This window comes from Eptesicus fuscus, chromosome 8 (genome assembly GCF_027574615.1).
Source record: "Eptesicus fuscus isolate TK198812 chromosome 8, DD_ASM_mEF_20220401, whole genome shotgun sequence".
Taxonomy (NCBI): Eukaryota; Metazoa; Chordata; class Mammalia; order Chiroptera; family Vespertilionidae; genus Eptesicus; species Eptesicus fuscus.
This window is the reverse complement of record NC_072480.1, coordinates 12,079,043-12,094,222: the sequence shown is the minus strand read 5'-3', so window position 1 is coordinate 12,094,222 and position 15,180 is coordinate 12,079,043. Positions and strand designations below refer to the sequence as shown.

The window sequence follows — 15,180 nt, the reverse complement described above, 5'->3', positions numbered from 1 at the left end:
TGGTGGAGTAGAATTCCGCGAGGCCGCCTCCGCCCACGGGGCGCCCCCGGACCGCGGCGCCTCCCCCCGGCCCCCGGCCGGCTTCACCCCACTTTGGGCCCGGGGAGGAGGTCCAGGCAAAGCGAGCGACACGTCCTTCGGGTGCCTCCCGGCTTCGCTCCTCGGTAGTAAACAAAGTATTGCCGCCGCCCCCACGCTGGTTGGCCTCCTAGCAATCAAACACCGAGAGGGCCAGAGGCTCTCAGAAACACTCCAGAATTACCAGAAAATAACATCCAAAGAGAGAAGAGAGAGAAGAGAAGAGAAGAGAAGAGAAGAGAAGAGAAGAGAGAGGGAAGAGAGAGGGAGGAAGGGGGAGAGAGAGAAGAGGGAGAGGAAAGGGAGAGAGAGAGAGAGAGAGAGGGGTGAGAGAGAGAGAGAGAAGAGAGAGAGAGAGAGAGAGAGAAAGAGCGAGAGAGAGAGAGAGACACCTCATTACCCCCTACCAACCCACGGCCGCCTCTCGGAGGAAAACCGGCCCCTCCCAGGAGGGAGAGAGAGAGAGAGAGAGAGAGAGAGAAACACCCCATTACCCCCTACCAACCCACTGCCGGCTCCCGGAGGAAAACCGGCCCCGCCCAGGACGGCGTCCACTGGCTGCCCCGGTGGCGGTGCCGCGCGCTCATTGGCCGCTCTAGTTGTCAGTCATGGGCGGGCCGGCGCGCGCGCCGCAGCGGGAGGGGGTGGCGGCAGATCCCGTAAGTCGGGCGGCCGCGTAGTAGCTGCAGCCTCCGCCGCCGCAGCCACATTCAACAGGCAGCAGCGCCGTGGTCGCGCCGCCGAGGACAGCGAGCCACCCGCGGTGTCCGTCAGCTGTCCGGACCGCGGGCTTTGTCAGCAGGAGCGCGGCGCCGGTGCTGCCCGAGCCCGGCGACTCTGGCCTGCCGTCCCGTCGGTGCAGCGGACCCGGAGGAGTCTAGTTGTTGATGGACTCGTGAAGTTAAGTTCTGGGCTCGCGCTTCCACTCGGCTGCGCCTTCCTCGCGGTTTCCGTCCGCTCGCGGCACCGATCTCGCCCCCAATCTCGGACCAGCTCTTCGCGCCCCTCCCCCGGGGCCCCCGGTCCTGCGCTCTACCCCTTCTTGGTTCTCCCGGGCTGGGGGAGGGGCGGGGGTCACCATGGCCGAAGCGCCCCAGGTGGTGGAGATTGATCCGGACTTCGAGCCGCTGCCGCGGCCACGTTCGTGCACCTGGCCGCTGCCCAGGCCGGAGTTTAGCCAGTCCAGCTCGGCCACCTCCAGCCCGGCGCCGTCGGGCAGCGCGGCCGCGAACTCCGACGCCGCCGCGGGCCTGCCCTCGGCGGCCGCTGTCAACGCCGACTTCATGAGCAACCTGAGCCTGCTGGAGGAGAGCGGGGACTTCCCGCAGGCGCCTGGCTCCGTGGCGGCGGCGGCCGCGGCGGCGGCGGCGGTGGCGGCGGCGGCCGCCGCAGCTGCTGCCACCGGGGGGCTGTGCGGGGACTTCCAGGGCCCAGAGGCGGGCTGCCTACACCCGGCGCCGCCGCAGCCCCCGCCTCCCGGGCCGCTGTCGCAGCACCCGCCTGTGCCCCCCGCCGCCGCCGCCGCCGGGCCGCTGGCTGGGCAGCCGCGCAAGAGCAGCTCGTCCCGGCGCAACGCGTGGGGCAACTTGTCCTACGCCGACCTCATCACCAAGGCCATCGAGAGCTCGGCCGAGAAGCGGCTCACGCTGTCGCAGATCTACGAGTGGATGGTCAAGAGTGTGCCCTACTTCAAGGATAAGGGCGACAGCAACAGTTCGGCGGGCTGGAAGGTGAGTGAGTGGCCTTAGGACGCCCCGCAGGACCCGGAGAGGGGCCACGAAGCCCTCTCCCTGCGCCTGAGGTCGCGGTGGGCAGATAAGGCAGTTGTGCAAGTTTTGCTTGTCCTGAAAGTGCAGGGCGCGTGTGCTGGGAGCGGACGAAAATCGGCCGATGTGGGTGGTGGGCTTGCCCGGGACCCGTGGGGGGACAGGTATGAGTTCGCGCGCTCAAGTGAGGGCAGGATGGAATGGGGAGCGGGCGCGTTTAAGGGGGTGAGAAAAGCACGCCAAGAAGTGGACATCGGAGCAGGGATAAAAGTTTGCCAGTGAAAGGAGAAGGGGGTTCACCGGGAGCTACTCCCTCACCCACAGCCCGCGCGGACTTTTGGGGCTGCTCTTTCACCTCTAGAATCTCGGGGGGCGAGGAAGGCTCCTTACGGACCCGAGGCGCGCGACCGCTCAGCCTTGGGCCGCGCTGGGAGCCGTTTCCGCTGCGCTGGGCGCCGGGCGGGTCTGGGCGCGGCGAGGGGCTTCGGAGCCCCGCCAGCAGGTGGAAGGGGGATAGGCTGGGCGCGAGCCTGTGTGTGGGGGTTGGCCCCACAGTGTTTGGAGGATGGTGTGCATTTTGCTTTGTTTTGATTTTATCCGAAGTGGCCTTGAGTACAGGGCACCGGGCGTGCCGAGCTCGAGGTAGCGCATCCGACGTGTGCAATGTGTTGGCCACCGCCTGCGGAGCCGTGGAGCCGGGCTGCACGAGGCGAGTTAAAGTTCAAGTGTGACCCTCGGCGGGGGCGGAGGCGGGAGCAGGCGACAGCCAGGGAGGGGCCGGGAGTGCAGGAAGCGAGAACCTTTAAAGGGCCAGCGCGGCTTTTGGCCCGGCCGCGGAATAGCGGGGCCAGCACTTCTCTATGCGAGGAAGTGCCCGAGGGTCCCAGGTCTTTAAATTGGCAGGAAGGGGCTCCGCTGGGTGACCTGGGCTGGGGACGTGTGGACCTTTTCTCTCGCTCTGCCACCTCAGTGTGACCACCAAGCACGGAGGTACAGTTCCGCGGGCCTCATCCTGACTGTGCAGGCACCATAATAAAGATAATCATAATTTTTATATACAGCATAATCCTTGCTGCGCAGTAGTTACACCAAGGTTGTTTTATATGCGCTGTCACCCCCGTCGTTATTGTGTGTCGTGTTGAAGTTCCTGGAGAAGGAAACAGGATTTTATTTTTTTCCAGTGTGTTTTAGAGTAAAATGATCACTTACAACTTTATTATTAGGCACCCATGCAACTTTTAACCAAGTGTTTCAAAAGGTAAAGTGCCTCCTTAGGAGGTTTACATTGTGAGTACGTGAAACACAGAGTTTACTCTTGTATAATTACTTATTATTTATTGTATTACTTTCCATATGGACAACTGTAAGCCTACTTTTACCCCCCCCACCCCCGTTCTTTGAAGTCAGGATTGTCTGCCAAGTCCAATTTTACTTAACATTTGAATGTAACTACTTATCTTACTTGCTCATCTATCCATACTACTTGAGCTATGATAAAGCATTTGCCATTAAATTTTTTATTTTACTTTTTGCCATTTAGAGTACAGAGTATGCTTACACCATTCTTTTACTGGTATGTCCTTGGAAATGGGTACAACCTATTTAAACTTGCTGGAGTGCCTTTCTTTAAAGGTAGAGAAAGCCAAAGTTTTAGGATTATTTTTAGTTTTGTTTCTCAAATGGCCTTAAGTCAGGGTATTATTCTTAAACTAGGAATATAACTTAAAGTTTTAAGATTTAGTGCTTAGTAAAAAAATATAGATAATAAAGCCAAATCATCTCTCAACCATTTTTATTAGATTATTACTTGATCTAATTTTTTTCTCAAATGCAATTATAATTTCATTATTTTTAAGAATTTACTTACCCGAGGTAGTAAGTCTGTTAATATTAAGTATTAGTTAGGATTATCTGTCTAGACTTGTAGGCCCAGTGGTAGGACCTAGTGGGATGAAGCAGGCTGCCATTCTCCAGTAAATGCTTCAGGTGTAATCAAGAGTCAGTTGGTGCAAGTCAGATTACAGCAAGTGCATTTTCACTTTGAGTAAATGGGTATTTTAAGAAGAAAAGAAACAACGTGAGGTGTTCTAACTCATAACTAAGTCTTCTGGTTAGTTTTCACAAAAATGAGCTACTTGTTAAAACCAAGTTTCACTCAGATCTGAAAGATTTTCCTGTTTTAAAGAATCATAAAAGGAAGAAATTCAGTTGTAAAATGCAAATCAACCCAAACTTAACTGCTTTAGAACTGAAGAGAGGTTGCTTAGGAACACTTAAGTATTTACTGTGATGTACTATTATAAGTTAGACTGAATGTTTAGTTAAGTATAGTTACTTGTGTTTTTCTTCTTACGGCCTGCCTGAGAATTTGAAAGTCATTTGCATGGACAAAGTACTTGGGAAGCTGTTAAAGGGCTCAAAAACTTCTAGTTCTGTGTTATGTGTTTGGGACATGCATTTTGTATTTGTAGGGATGGCACCTTAAATCTACTTTACACTTGTTTAACATTTACTAGAACTGTCATAAGTTTACACACAAAGTAGAAGCTAAAATTTTTGGAAAACTCAAGATCTTTTAAACCATGTACAGTATTTATAAATAGTGAAACTTCATTCCCATGACCTGTTTGTTTTTTTTCCCCCCAAATACAAAGCTTTCTAGAGTTTGGGAAGTAGTATTGTGAGTTCTGACTCTTTTTTTTGTAATGGTAATTTTGAGTTGGCTCTTGTTTTTTGTTTTGGTATTATTTGCAACACTTAATTTAGGTGAAAAGAACGCTTCAACAAGACTCAACACATACCAAAAATTTAAATTGTTTTATTACTAAGTAGCTCAGGTACTCTTTATTTTGGAATGAAGTTTCTTTAGTTTGGTCTGTGAACTGAGAGTACATTTTCTTGCATTTTGAAATTAATATCTATTCTGTAATTTGGGTTTTTAAACTGTAGGTGAGTAATTTAATTAGCCATAGAGATCCCTTGGCAGAAGATGGCAGCTTTTTTGCTGCACAGTTACATTTGACTTAAGTAATCCTGGTGAAGCCAACTTCTAGTTTGTTTGTTACTGAAATTACCTTAAGGAAAACCCTTTTTTACAGTTGGGTGAAAATTGCAATATATGTATTTGAAGAGAGCATGAGGAAAGAGAATTAAAAGTGGATAATTATGCAGTCAAACATATCTTATTTGCTAAAGATTGAAATTGTGTGAGACTGATGTAAACATGAACATGTCTTATGATAACTATTTTGTTCAGAAATTCTAAAATAGATGCCAAGTATACTAGTAAGTATCTTGATTGAGACTCATAAGAATTTTATTTTTATTTTACCTATGTTTTTGTGGCAAAAAGGGGAGTTGTGGCGGGAGGGGCTTTTATTTTTGAATGATACTGAGCTTTTAAAAATCTTTTTTTTAAGTGGCAAACATTTGAATATTGGAAAGGTTTGAAAGTTCTCATGTAAATTTTAAAAAAGGTTAAAGTTTGTGGAGACCTTCCCATAATTACTGAAAGTTTATCACATTGGCAGTGAACACAAATATTGCTGGATAACATGCACTACACAGGGAATCTGAGTGTACAATTGAAGTGAAAATAAGGGAAATAATACTCAGTGGTTAGTTAGAATCCCTAAGAGGCTGGAAAAGTGTTGTCTGTCCTTGCACTCTTCATCCAGACTCCTAAACTGCAATTCTGCATGACTTACATTCTGTCTGTCTGTCTACCTATCTATCTATCTATCTATCTATCTATCTATCTATCTATCTATCTATCTCTATCATGTTGAGAGAGAGAAACATTGATTTATCATTCCACTTATTTCATGCATTCATTAGTTGCTTCTTGTATGTATCCTGACCTGGGATACACCACAACCATGGTGCATTGGGACTGTGCTTTAACCTGGCCAAGGCCTGCATGACTTTCTGAGAGAGCAGCTGTCTGTATTTGTCTGGAATTTCTTTGGGAAGTCTGAACTATTTGTATGTTTCTGGAACACTCTGCCCTTGGAAACTAACCAGTACCCTGGCATCATGGGAATTTACTCGGCTGTTTTTTTGTTTTTTTTTTAAGCATGTGTGTGCTGTAACTTTGGTGCTTCCTGGAATCCTCTTGGAAAGGCAGTATAAACCCATGGTGACTGGAGAGAGCAAAGGAGTTTGCAAATATAGGGAGCATCAGCGAACACTGTGGTTTTAGTCCTGCTTCTCTGCAGTTTAAAATTTGCCTTGGCCCTCATAGGAACAACTTGCAGAGACTTGCCCAAACCCCCTGGGGCCTTTCTTGGGTCAGATAACTATTTTATTTTCTGTGCATACAAAATTCTGAAGTTGGTGTGGTTCTCATTTGTGAAACAGAGGACCAGATGAACTTGAAAAATGTTTATTTTGGTGTTGAAGGGATGCAGGCTTGTATTTCAGTGGATATACTGTATACAAATGTATTAAAAGGTTGGAAGAAATCTCCCTTTTTGCTAAGTCCTCATAAAAGTTTGTTCAAAACTTGTCAGTGGCACAGAAATTTTTTGCAGAGAATAACAAGAGAACTCCTTGTTATTTGTGGTCTTCTAAGGAACATCTGAAACAAGATAATACATTTTTGTATATTGGTGATTTCATATGATTCAACCTTTTTCCACTGGCACTTACTTTACTCCATGCAATCTACTTATGGCTTATCAGTCTACCTATGGGTTAAAGCACTCTAAATACTGAGTCTTGGGTTGAGTTATCTCTGCCACCTGGAAGGTATTTGGCTGCCTTCCTTTTTAAAATTTCTTTTTCATCTGTTATGTAGCTTTAGTATAGGCTAAAGAAAATTTAAAAAAGTAGTTTTGATGTTAAGCTAAATAAAATTAGGATGCCCATATCTGCAATTATTATTTAGTGAATTTTCACTATAATGCATTACTGAAGGACATATATTCAACATGTGTCCTTTACTAGGTGTACCTGTTAATATGGATTTTTTTCAATAGATGGAGTTACACATATGTTGATATATATGTGATTTGATATGTATGCTGTTTTGTTGTATTGACAACAAGCTTCAAAACTTCATATGTCAACTTTGCTGAAGGTGTTAAAATCATAGATATTTTTATGCTTAAAAATGTTGAATTTCGTGCCAAACAAAGAACATTTGTGGGAAGTTTTATTTCATTACTTTATTTTGAAGAAAAAGTTATTGTATATTTTGGGAAGCTTATGGTGAACATCTCAAGGTACTTGTGAACACTGGTTTAAACGCTTTAAAAGTGGTGATTTCGATGTGAAAGACAAAGACATCCAGGTCAACGGGAAAAGTTTGAAGACCAACAATTACAAGCATTATTGGATAAAGATGTGTGTCAAACTCAAAAACAGCTTGCAGGAAGACTAAACGCTGGTCAGCAAACAATTTCAAATAGTTTACAAGCAATGGGAAAGATTTTAAAGGAAGGAAAATGGGTGCCACATCAACTGAATGAAAGACAAAGGGAAAACCAAAAAGTCATCAGTAAAATGTTGCTTCAACGGCACGAAAGAAAGTCTTTTTTTTGCATCCAATTGTGACTGGCGATGAAAAGTGGATTTATTTTGAGAATCCCAAATGCAAAATCATGGGTTGATCCAGGTCAACCCTCAACATCGACTGCAAGGCCAAATCACTTCGGAAAGAAGACAATGCTCTGTGTTTGGTGGGATCTGGAAGGTGTGGTGTATTATGAGCTTCTAAAACCAGGTGAAACCATTAATACTGATCGCTACCAACAACAAATAATCCATTTGAACCACACTTTGATCGTGAAACGACCAGAATGTGCCAGAAGACACAGCAAAGTAATTTTGCTTCATGATAACGCACCATCATACACTTCAAAACCAGTTAAAGACACGTTAAAGATCTTGCCTGGGAAGTATTAACCCACCTGCTGTATTCACCAGACCTTGCTCCTTCAGATTACCACTTGTTCTGATTGATGGCACACACGCTTTCTGAGCAGCACTTCAAAACGTACGAATAAGTTGTCTGTGAATGGTTTGCCTCAACAAGAAAAGTTCTATTGGGATGGTATCCACAAATTACCTGGAAGATGGGGAAATGTGTAGCTTTGAATAAAGCACTTTTGATGTTTCTCTTGAAATTATCGTGTTTTCTTTGATTACAAAATCCGCCATTATTAACCAGTACAACTAGTATTTCAGGCTGTATCCATTACTGGAAAAAAGAAATACACACACACACACACACACACACACACACACACACACACAGTGGGACAGAGCTGCGTGATAAGCTTCTGCAGTCTCAAATTCTGTGTTTCAATGATTGTTGAAGCTGCATTCTTCTTTTAAAAAAATATATTTTATTGATTTTTTTACAGAGAGGAAAGGAGAGGGATAGAGAGTTAGAAACATCGATGAGAGAGAAACACCCATTAGCTGCCTCCTGCACACTCCCTACTGGGTCCTGCAACCAAAGTACATGCCCTTGACTGGAATCGAACCTGGGACCCTTGAGTCCACAGGCCGACGCTGTAGCCACTGAGCTAAACTGGTCAGGGCGAAGCTATACTCTTTATGGTCAGTAAATAAAAAAAGGCTGTCAGTGGAGTTTTTGAGTCTTCCTTTCTCATTTTCTGTTGACCACCCTCTTTGTAAAAATATTTTCTTGTCTTGGACTCCATTACATTGTATTATACTGACCCTCACCCTTCATTCTGACTTCTCCAATTGGTTTACTCATGATTTTTCCTTCTCCTGTGCTTAGTCATGAGTATATGTTGGGACTAGTTGTGATCTTTTTCTCTGGTTGTTATCTAGATGACTTACCCCTCTATTCTATGTCTCCAGGTAAAGGCCATAAATGTCCTACTTTCACCTCAAATTCAACATGACATTATTTCCTCTTTCTCTCAGATGAGGTTCCTGTCTTGAGTTCTCCGATTTGGTTCTTGGTCTACTTAGTTCTTTCCCTAGTTTCCAAACCTGTATGTCCTCTTCACTCTTCATACGGGTTCAGTACTCTTTGTTCTTAAAGTTTTTTGAGACTTTCCTGTACTAGCTTCTAATCATTCCCCTCGGTTAGTTCTAAATTCAGGCCTAGACCATTGTGTCCCTAGGATTTGGATCATATGTGCTTCTATTGGAAATTCCACAAATTTTGCTTATAGTCTTCAAGGCTCAAGTGAGTTCCACCAACTTTTCTTGGCTTGTGCTGGAAGGCATTTTTGCTTTGCTTGAGTTTGAACTGAGCTGCACCAGCCAGGACAAGTCCATCTTAATTTTTAAATTTGTTTTTGGAATGATGGACTGGCATTCATAAAGACATGAAAATAGGGGAAATATTAGAGTGATGGGTAAATGAAATTCAGAAAGTTTGAAAAGTATAGGTAGGTTCTGGCTGGTGTGGCTCAGTGGTTCTATTCTTGGTCAGGAAGGTCACCTTTCTAGTCCTGGTCCAGGGACATGCCCTGGTTTTGGGCTTGATCCCCCATGGAGGTGTGTGTGCAGGAGGTAGCCAATCAATGATTCTCTCTCATCATTGGTGTTTCTAGCTCTATCTACCTCTCCCTTCCTCTCTGAAATATACATATATATACACACACACACACACACACACACACACACACACACACATATATATGTAGCGAAGTTTTGTCAGACTGAACTTGGACTTTATTATGAAAGTAATATTGTATTATAAGACCAAATTTTTCTATGAAATGGTATCTTTGTTTTTGTAATATAAGAATTTATAAAAATGGGATTACATTTTTAGTGTGTTTTTTTTAAGTGCAACTTAGAAACACTCTCATGTGTAAATATAGACCCATAGAATGCAATTTAAAGCCAGTAGTATACTGCATTTAAAAAAATTTTACATTCAATATTATTTGGTAGTATACTGCATTTGATTTAAAACTGACATACAGAATTTGGTAATACATGGAACAGATTACATAATTGACTTAATGTGAATAGTAGGCATTTACAAAATATTTAGGTTTTTGCTTGGTCTGTTTTTGAAAATTAACTTTCATGTTCTCAGAGCAGAGTGATTCACACACAAAAATATCACTATTGAACATAATTCTTGTTTTTTTTGAAAAATGAGAATTTCTGAAGTTAAAGTTAGAAATCTCAAAATATACTCAGGGTAACTGAAAATTATACTGACTTAAAAAGATGTTTTAAAATTTAAATATCAGTTTAAAAATATATATTTTATTGATTTCAGAGAGTTAGGGAGAGATAGAAACATCAATGATGAGATAAAATCATTGATCAGCTGCCTCCTGCATGTCCCTTACTGGGGATCAAGCCTGCATCTCAGGTATGTGCCCTTGACAGGAATCGAACCCAGGATCCTTTAGCCTGCAGGCCAATGCTCTATCCACGGAGCCAAACCAGCTAGGGCTAAATACAGTTTTAATATTGTATTAGCTGAATATTGGATATCCTGGATATACTAGATCTTTATCTGCTACCCCAAATACAGGAATAAAGGAGATTATGAGATGCTTCAATGGATCCAGAGGTTAAATTTGGCTAAACCCAAAATTGATGCCAAGCAGACAGACCTTAACTGAATGTGTTCAGAATACTTGAGTCTGACTGGTTTATAGTGAACTGTTTTACTGTTATGTTTGTACCTATAGTAGCAGACTACATTTTATTAAAAAGATACTCTGCCTGTGGTCTGGGGACAGTGAAGCAAAAGTAGACTGAATGGCTCCCTACTGTAGGGTTTTATTAAATGTGTAGTTACCTTCCACACAGACAAAATTGCTTTCTAAGCACACTTGCATGATTACTAATGATGTCAGGGTAAACTAGCCAAACCAACTAGGAAACAGTATGGACTTGGTCACTCTAATTTTCCCTCTTATTGCTTGTAGATCGAGTGAATTTCAAAAAATAGCAGCTCATATTTTCATTCCGTAAGCAGAGAGAAATATAAAACATCATCTTTCAACTTGTGTCTCATCTTGGTCCTAATATTGAAGAGAAGTGTGGGATCATATCTCCCTCTGGAAGGAGAGGCAGAAGTCAATTTGTATATCTCTGGGAAGATAGGTTATATCTACCAAAGTAGTGTGTCCTTACTGCTATTAAGTCACATGAGTTCTTTCATTCTTAGGGATAGTGGATGGTGTATTTGTCTTCTCAGAAGAGAATGCTACCTCTAAAGTGTGTGGCTCATTTGTCTGCACTGCAACATCGGTGACCTGGGATGTGCTGTTACCTCCAGCACGCCTCATGTATGGAAATCTTGAGGCTGCTACCTTTTTGAGTGTGACTTGGTTTCATCATCTGTGTATGTTGAGACCTAAAATGAAAATACTTTTCTGCAGTGATTAATTTTCCCTCCAGATGATATTTGTCTTAATTACAGTGTCGTGTTTTTTTTGTGTGTGGCTTAAGTTACAGAACTGCTGCCCAGTTCATCTGATTAAAACAAAGCTGTGATGAATGAGGAGGGGGGAAATTTGATTAATCATCAGGATTGAGGGAAAAAAAGAGTTTTCTTTAAAACCGTCTTCCTAAAGTTGTTACACAGTTGCCTTTGCACTGCTGGTGAGAAGCCTCATTATTGGTTTGCTGACTTAAACATTTTGAAAGTAGCTGAGTGAACCTGGCATCAGGAAGCGGAGGGGACCTCAGTGGTGGCATTTTTGTAACAGCAGTAAAAAGTTTCTAGGAGCATGATGGAAGATAAAGATCTTGTCAGTAGCTTGTTATTTTTCCAATAGTTATCTGAGGCCTGGAGGCACTTAATTATGCTTGCTCAGTCCCCCTCCCTCCCAACAGTTTTCCTTTTTTTAATCTAGAAAATTAGTGCCTTTCCTCCACCAGTACCACGCCCCAAAAGCCTGTGTGACGTGGATTGAGGGAAATTCTATCTTGTTTGAGTGAGAAATCCCTGCAGACAGAATGGGAGGGAAGGTCTTTTATCTTCCCAGTGATGATGAGAGTAAGAGTGAAAATGAAAAGAAAGGGCTTACTCTTCATTTTGCTTCTGAAAAGAAATACATTTGGATTTTAAATTCACTTTGGGGAGATAAATTATAATTGGATTACATAATCTCTATGCTTGTAAATATTGTGCCCTTCAAAGCTGGAAAACATAACCACATAAATATTTGGAAATGGTCTGTACAAGTAAATATCAAATACCTCAGACTGTTAGGTTGCTTGGAAGCAAGGTCAAAGGAAATGATTTACATACGGTTTAGCTAGAGACTTATTTTGGCAGATTCTTGAGGTAGTGAGCATCAAATGTGGGTTTTATTGTACTATTTTGACAAGAAAGGAATATTTTTCAGCTATTCTCATATAACCTTACGTGTAGGATTGCATTAAGATAAATGCATCAAGATGGGTGCATTCATTCACCACAATTTATACATAGATGATGTATCTTTTTGTCTCTGTGAGGCTTAATTTGCAGAATCACTGATTTGTCGCAGCAGTGAGGGTTCGGTGTCAGGTTTCAGCCAGTGGTTCTGTAATTTGAATAGAGGAGAAACCCAAGTGTTACTTCACCTGTCTGTAGCAGGGGACCGCCCCCTCTGGAGGGGGCTGAGGAAGAGGTAGCCGAGGGGAGCTTGTAACTATCAGCTGAAGTTGTTTATGTGCTTAGCACCGAGCTGGGAGCATTTCTCTAAACTTTCTCTAAGCCTGGATGGGGAGGTATGCACGCCGTCGTATATTTGCATACAGTGAATGTGAAAGCTTCCTTCGAATCAGCCTACTTTTATGTAATCTGACCTAATTGATCTTTCTCCTTCAATCTTTTTCCAATAACTTTCTCTTTAGTGGCTCATTATGACATTTGCACACATTGAATACACTCTTTCTCTTCTGTTACCTGTGCAGCTGAAGTTTCTTGAGCCCTTTCAGAAGTCATGAAATAGAATTATGTAGCGCCTAGATATCTAGTTACTTATATGTGTGTGTACATATGTGTTTTGTATATAAGATATTAATGTACAGGGTGGGGCAAAATGTTTACAGTTATTCATATAGAAAATAATACAAAAATTCAAAAACTATAAGAAAACTATTTTGTGTACTCAAAACTGTGAATCTACTTTTGCCCTACCCAATTTATGTGCATTTGCAATAACATGAAGGCTTTGAGATTATGATGTAATACTGATTTTAAACACAATACTTGGTGGCTTTACATTTTAGAAGAGGCCACCAAAATGGTTTTGATTGCTATTTTTGTTTTCTTCTGAAGTACTTGATAATTTAAAAATTAATGCTAAGGAAATTTATTAGGGTTAAAAATTTCTGTAATTCTGCATGTCTTGATGCTATTTACACCTTTTTTTTTTTTTTTTGTAATGGATACTTCCCCAGTTACTCCGTAGTAGTTTTGTAATATTATATTCCGGTATTGTTGGGATATTTCTTTAAGGTGCTTCATATTTCTTGAAATGCTATTTTAACACTTTTCCTAACTACTGAGGACATACTAAAGAAAAAAAGTAAAAGGAAAGCAGAATTCAGATTATTAAAAAAAGTTAAAAAACAATGTTGTCACAAACTTCAAGAATTACCCTGCCCTCAATAATCCCCCAACTTCTGTCACTGCCCTTCAGAGATGGTCCTTGTTCATGATCTGAATTTCCACTGTGGTGGCTAACAGGAGTATTTTTAAAGCAATCTGTTCAGTTTAGTTGAGTTTCAAACCATTTAATAAGTAGTTTGGATATTAAAGTTTGTGCCATTGCATTGCTTAATGTGATTGCTTTAAGCTATACATGTGAGAGATATAGAATAAAATGGAATTTTATATTGATGTAGCCCGTATTTATGCTGAGTGCTTTTTCTCTACAACCTATGGGCTGGTGAATGTTTGAAGTTAATTTCAGAATTCATTACCTTTTGATTGTATACCTTATACAGTGTATTTTTAAGAAAAAAATTAAAAATAATTATTGTGCCATGTGATCCCATTGAACAATTTAAATGATCTTGGGTAATATCAGATGTTGAATATATTCATAAAAAGACCCTACTTAATTTCTTTTGTGATGAAATTGTGGAGTCATTTTAAAGACAAGCTGTTTTTTGATGGCTATGACTTTTAGCCTAACCATGACTTCCACCTGTGCTTATATAAAACGCAAGAAGAGAAAAGGAAAATATTAAATAAAGGAAGTCATGAGCTGCGATTGACAACTCAGGCCTCCATTTAAGCCTCATTTACACTCCCCACCCTCATTTGTGTTTCAAATAACTTTTAAGACTGGGAGGAAAAAGTAATGAAGTCTGAGGGATAAAATGAAAACTTAAAACAGTTCAGATTCTAAGGTAATGAATGCATCTTCTCAAGGATTCCTTTCATGACTAAATTCTTTGTGATCCTTAACTGTGAATACACCCCTGGGATTTGAAATGGAGACTCCCTCACCTCCTTTAGTTACCTTCTTTATTAAGCTTACTTCTGCCAGTTTTAGGAACTCACTTAAAAATATGATGTTGAATTTTATTAAGCAAACTGCCTGACCTGCCTTTAAAACAAAAGCTCACAACTTTTGGTGAGATGTGCTTGCTCTCTCAGGCTGCTGTCTTGTTGCTGTGGCCTGAAACAAGTTAGCAGCCACCTTCCTGAAGGACCTGAACTGGGCACACGGCGTCTTGATCTCACTGATAAGAACATAATGACTTGTTAGATCACATTTATTGTGCAAATTAACTTGAATGTCACCAGGACAGCATACCTGTGTAGAATTAAAAGACTTAAAGTTTTTTGGATTTAATGCCCCTTCCATGTTTTTTTTATTAGGTTATAGCTTTTGGATTTATCACTACTTATTCTGGCTATAAATATGTCATTATTATTATTATTTTTTTTTTTGTCAAATATAGGGCATGACCTTTGACATCTTGCTTGGCTAGGCCTGAGCATTTGACAGCCTTCCATTTAAATGGAACTCCCGTACTTTGTTTCCTGGGGTAGTGTGGGAAGTACATTTTTGGCTGTTTCAAACAGAGGTAGAGGAAGACAGGAAATAAGTAAAATTGAAACACACAAAGAGGGTATTAATTATTCCTGCGGGGTGTGGTTTAACAGGCATACTTTTTTATAGGAGTCTGAACCTACAAAAGTAGTTAGTGCAGAATACTAAGAAAATGCTATAGTATTTAGTTTTGTTTTCTTTGATCGGGACTTGACTAGCTTGACATTTTAGTGCCTTTGAAACTGTTTTGCATTTAAGTACACATGGTAGAAAGAACTAAACTCCCTGTCATGTCTTTTTATGATGCTTTTACCAGTCCTAAGTGTGCCAGCAGCAGCACAGAAATGTGCAAAAGGAACCACATTTGCACTTCT

The 15,180-nt window shown here is 42.0% G+C and overlaps 1 protein-coding gene across 1 annotated transcript in view; it reads left to right on the top strand.

Annotated features, from left to right (window-relative positions):
* The first annotated feature begins 702 nt into the window (after positions 1-702).
* The window catches only part of FOXO1 (forkhead box O1), a 111,078-nt gene continuing 96,600 nt past the window's right edge, over positions 703-15,180 (top strand). Inside the window, exon 1 of the mRNA XM_054719769.1 lies at positions 703-1,808. Within this exon, the coding sequence (XP_054575744.1) occupies positions 1,158-1,808 (651 nt within the window). The 5' untranslated portion in view covers positions 703-1,157. The remainder of the gene's footprint in view (positions 1,809-15,180) is intronic.